The sequence below is a fragment of the Arachis hypogaea genome, chromosome 16 (genome assembly GCF_003086295.3).
Source record: "Arachis hypogaea cultivar Tifrunner chromosome 16, arahy.Tifrunner.gnm2.J5K5, whole genome shotgun sequence".
Lineage (NCBI taxonomy): Eukaryota > Viridiplantae > Streptophyta > Magnoliopsida > Fabales > Fabaceae > Arachis > Arachis hypogaea.
In genome coordinates, this window is record NC_092051.1 from 112,288,392 (window position 1) to 112,293,277 (window position 4,886).

Genomic DNA, 4,886 nt, shown 5'->3' on the forward strand with positions numbered 1-4,886 from the left:
CAAGGCTGCAGTCAAATTTTTAAAATCTCTAATAAGTCTTGATCACATAGAACTTAGGTGAGAAATTCAAATTGCAACAAGTTAACATACTAAATCAACATGTTATTAACAAAATTCAACCCAAGGATTAACGCGAGTTTTGATTGTAAATTTTGCGTCCAATTTGGGTTAACTGGAATTCTAGAGATCCATTTGATTCCGACTTCAAATTTCAGGGACCAAATTGTATTAACTCATATTTGACATGTTAAAATTAAATTGTAAAAACCGCAATAAAGGTGCACTATTATTTCCTTTTTTCTTTTTGTTCTTAAATACTTAATTGATAAAAGTGCATCATTGAGAATACTTCGATTTCGCCTATTTTTAAACTTAAAAAGGTGATGACTATAACTAAAATATCAACAGTTACCCTTAAAAAAGAATCTCAATACTCTTAATATAATAAATAAACAAAAAGTCTTGAGTTTTTTTTGGTCTGATTGTTTTATTCAACAATTGTACATATGAAATAAACATGAGAGCCCAACCCTGCTTTGCTTCTTGTGCTTTCTGACATTCTACTTCAACCAAGTTTTCATATGTAGACTTGTTCAATTGTCCCTTGGTTCCTGTTTGCCTTTATTTTTCTCGTGTAATGTTTGCGTGTGTGTGTAATTTATGACAAAAAAAAATTATATTACCACAATCTGCATCCAAAAAAAAGCCCAGATACAAATTGGAACTGCAGGTCAAAATCTTTTGCTTGGTGCTTCATCTCATATACATTAGAATTCCTTAAATAATGAGGCTAGTTAAATTTAGGTCCTCTGCATTCACTGAACATGAAGCTTACCTATTTTTGAACAACTTTGTGCGCCTTAAATGAGAGAATAACATTCCATACCAAAGCAATAACATTAGCAGCAAGGACCTGAAATCATTTCCACATGCTTTTTTTAATCTCAGCAGTAGAAAAGGTAGTAGATCTAAGAAAATTGAAGAAAACTTTATGTGCTACAGCCAATGAAAACTGTTTGGGAAAAATATCACTACGTAAGTGTCAAAAATTTGATAACTCCAATTTCAGACGCATGATAACTCCTCAATGAAACTAATTCAAGAATAATGGCATAGTGATATCATGCTGATTTGTGTTCGACTGTTCGTTATGCCAGGGGTACTGAGGCAGCTTAAGCCCCAAGTTGAAACAAGCGTATGTCAGTAGGTGAATTTAGGGTTTAAAGTTTAAATTAGTAGGGGAGTGATGGTTAGTTATTTTGTTAATGGAGTGCGATGGGATAGCACAAAGCTCATATAGACGTGTATGGACAGGGATTACTCGCAATAAGAACAAATTCAGGAATGGTTTCAGTCCCCATGGATGTACGGCAAAATATGATTATGTTCCCGCGGCTTGAAGATCTTCTAAGCCCCCACATATAACATCCCTGCTTTCATTCATAACCATTGTCGTTCATAGTGAAATGATAAAAAGAGTCGGAATAAAAGTGGGCGGTTGAGGATAGAAATTCAGTTAGCATGGTGCGAATGCATTATGTGAAGAGAACTGATATAGGACTCTCAAACTCCTACCAGGCACCAGCCATCCAAACAAATTGCAAGATGAAAAATAGAAATGTTAAAACAAAAATGTCGTCCTCGTGTATGATGTTCTTTATTGTTCAACTAATAGACTGGTGAAAAATGTGATCTGTGCGGTTATGTGATGCAATTCACCAAAACTAGAAAGTTGATGCATTTTGAAATCTCATTAGATGCAATTGACTAAATACAGAAAGGTGGCGCACTCAAATGAATTTGAATAAAGAACAGTATAAAACTAGCATTTGTAAGCAACAATTTTAACTCGAGCAAGTTTCAAAGTGATATATATATATATGGTTTGGTTAGTCAGCCTAACCTGGAATTGCTGCGGAACAAATCTGAAGTTGAGAAATTGAAAAGGTATCCATAATTGCCAGTTTGCCACAACAGAAGAAAACCACTCCTGCAAAATGAAATTTGAGGATGAATACGCACTTTCCAATGCTACAATGGAAATATCCCTCTTTGTATACACATTTTACATGAATGTACAAGCTAAAAGCCTAAAACCATTAACCACACCTGTTTAAGTTTGGGGATAGCTTGTGATGGCCCTCCCTCAAGTGTGACCAATGTAGCTAAGAAAACCGCAATGAATATGGGGGAAAATAAGAACTGCAATCATATTTCACCATGCTCAGAATTAAAATACCAAACTCAGCACACAGTTAATGATTGATTAGTAACAGTACACTGTAGGGTTGGGGCCGATGGAATTTTCCTACCTGATCAATTACAAGACGCAAAAGTGCACCCAATGCTCCAGGTAGTGTAACCAATTTACTTAGATACAAGTACCTGAAGATTCAAAGCAAGAATCAGGAAATTATCCTAGTAAAAAAAATTAATTGGGGAAATTAAAAATTTGAAAATTTATCAACACAAAAGCACTGCATTTCAGAACAGAACCATAACTTAAAGCACGATAATTGCATTAGTATTTCTGAAAGCATGATAGTTGCATTGATATTTCTGAACATTAGTTAAAAATTGATCAAATTCGAAAGAACATAACGAATTAGTTGAATTTTAGGCATGACTATAAAATGGGTTCAAGAGCACTACCAGAAATGCAATGTTGGACCTACTAAGACAAAACCAAGCAGAGTGAAAATAAACGTCCTCTTCAAGTCCAAATACCGCACTTGGTCTATTACAAGCTACGAAAATAAATTGAATATACTTAGAGAGTGCATACAATCACAATTTTTCAAATAGAAAATTAAGCATTGAGTTTTAGAAGATACACATAAAAAAATCAAATTCAGATGGATGCCATGTTGACCTTGATAATGAGGATTTGCTTAAATTGATAAAATAAATAAAATTCAGAAAGCAACAATATGAATGACAGAATAAAAGAAGATATCACAACACATAAGACATAGATATTAATTAGGTAGTCCGCAGCATTCCACTAATTAAACTTCAGATTCCTCCATGATAACATCTGATCCCCGTGCAGAGCAGTAAAAAATATTGGCAACACCATAAGTTGATATAAACCATGCACAAAAGAAAAGTACAGATTTCTTCACCTTCTTTCTTTTTCTTTTTTTTTAATAATAAAGTTGTTAGCCATCATCTATTCAGAATAAATAAGCTTTGAATTCCTAGAAACCTTACATTATTCAGTCCTTTGTCCACATACCATAAGGTAGCAATGCACTTGAATCATGCCTCCATGGCATAGAATAAAGTTTCTATAGGAATTTACCTGTATGTATCTCATGCATTTCATGTCATAAAGATCTGGAAATGCATATGCTTCAACAAAGAATAGAAACAGGGACAGCATACCTGGCATATCAAATCTCCAATTAGTGTCAAAATTGCAGATGTTATAGCTTTTACTGCAACAGGGTTTTTTCCAAGAACAGCCAAATACCTGTGGTGAACAGGTGAAGTTATGTTAGATTTCCAAAAAAATGAAAAAAAAAATCCCCCTGAATTGACTGAAAGAAGAACCCCTTGAATCTTTAATCATTTTGCTTCAGTGATCTGTATTCTCTAATGCTCAGTCATTATCCTTTTTTTTTTTTTTTGAAAAAATTTCAACCATTGTTTCTTTCATAGAGTCACCCCAGGGTTCTGTTTTCTAGATCTCCCAGTGCACATGAAACATCCATTTAATTTCTATATACACTCTAACCATCCAAAATGATGAAATAATAGAAAATGTAGTAGCCTCTATATATAATCTTTGACAAAAAAAAAAGCTGCAGTCACTAATCACGAATATCTATACATAAAACCCACTACCGACCGATGATAACATAGTGACTTCAATTTTCTGTACTAGAGTTCATTCAGTTAACTTGTTTTGCGTCCAAACAAAACATTGTTGCAAGAGGTAAAAAAAAAATAATGATTAATATAAAAAAGAAACATTTCTCACTAACAAGAATAACACTAATCCCTTAATCCCTAAGTATGATTAATTGATTATTACCATGACAAGAATGACGAATTATCTCCTCCACCAGCGTGGCTGCCGTCGCCGCCGCCACTACCTCCGCCGGAATCGGAGCCTCCAGGGCCACGAGATCCGACAGAAGCGTCGTCGGGTAGGGCAGAGAGGCGGGAATTGCGGAAGCGGAGATTGGTGACGAAGGAAGGGAGAGAGCAGGTGGAGGTGAGAGAAGGGTGAGCGCAGGATTGGGTAGAAGGAAGACGGAATATTGGAGAAGAAGGAACACAGGAAATGAGTGGTTGAGAAGAAAGGTTAGTGAAGAGTAGGGAGTGGTGAGTCACTGACGCCATTGTTTCGCAGAAGAAAGGGTTTTAGAGGTCTTTGCTGAATGCTGAGTGCTTACAGAGTTACACTTACAGTCGACTCCACCACTTCCGTTTTTGCCGCCAGCGATGGCACTATCCAGTGCCCACTTGGCGGCTTGCCGCTGCGGGTTCCAAAACTCTTTTATACAAGTTAAATTAATTATATTATATAGAATAAATTTAAAATGCTATAAATATTGCTTAGGAATATATATTAGATAATATATAAATTAATATTAAATTTAAAATTTATTACAAAAAATATTGTATAATATATTTATTTAATTTGACCATTTATATATGATCTAATAATATTATTATTCAATAAAAAAGATATAAAAAATATATCGTTTTAATCTAGATAATAATTATGTTTAATCATTATTTTATAATTTAATTAAATAATAATATAAATTAAATTTAATTGATTAAAAATTTAAAATTTTGTCTAATAACATATCAAAATTAATTTAAATTTTATAACTGTTGATAATAAATGACAATTTAAAATAAAAAAATTA

General features: G+C 33.7%; 1 protein-coding gene across 1 annotated transcript; it reads right to left on the bottom strand.

Annotated features, from left to right (window-relative positions):
• Window positions 1–414: 414 nt before the first annotated feature.
• On the bottom strand, window positions 415–4,547 carry LOC112754654 (protein sym-1). Its single transcript, XM_025802354.2, has 8 exons — window positions 4,040–4,547; window positions 3,388–3,475; window positions 2,653–2,747; window positions 2,313–2,385; window positions 2,110–2,202; window positions 1,904–1,990; window positions 836–913; window positions 415–689 (listed from the first exon to the last, which is right to left on the bottom strand). Exons 1-7 carry the CDS (start codon window positions 4,348–4,350, stop codon window positions 836–838), a joined length of 825 nt encoding a protein of 274 aa, XP_025658139.1. The 5' UTR covers window positions 4,351–4,547; the 3' UTR covers window positions 415–689.
• Window positions 4,548–4,886: the final 339 nt, after the last annotated feature.

Excerpts from the sequence above, each read along its gene's own strand:
- LOC112754654 (XM_025802354.2), bottom strand. The coding sequence starts at position 4,350 with ATGGCGTCAGTGACTCACCACTCCCTACTCTTCACTAACCTTTCTTCT. Across the intron at positions 2,203-2,312 it reads TGCGTCTTGTAATTGATCAG|TTCTTATTTTCCCCCATATT; the intron begins GTAGGAAAATTC and ends ATATGATTGCAG. Across the intron at positions 914-1,903 it reads TTGTTCCGCAGCAATTCCAG|GTCCTTGCTGCTAATGTTAT; the intron begins GTTAGGCTGACT and ends AAATGATTTCAG.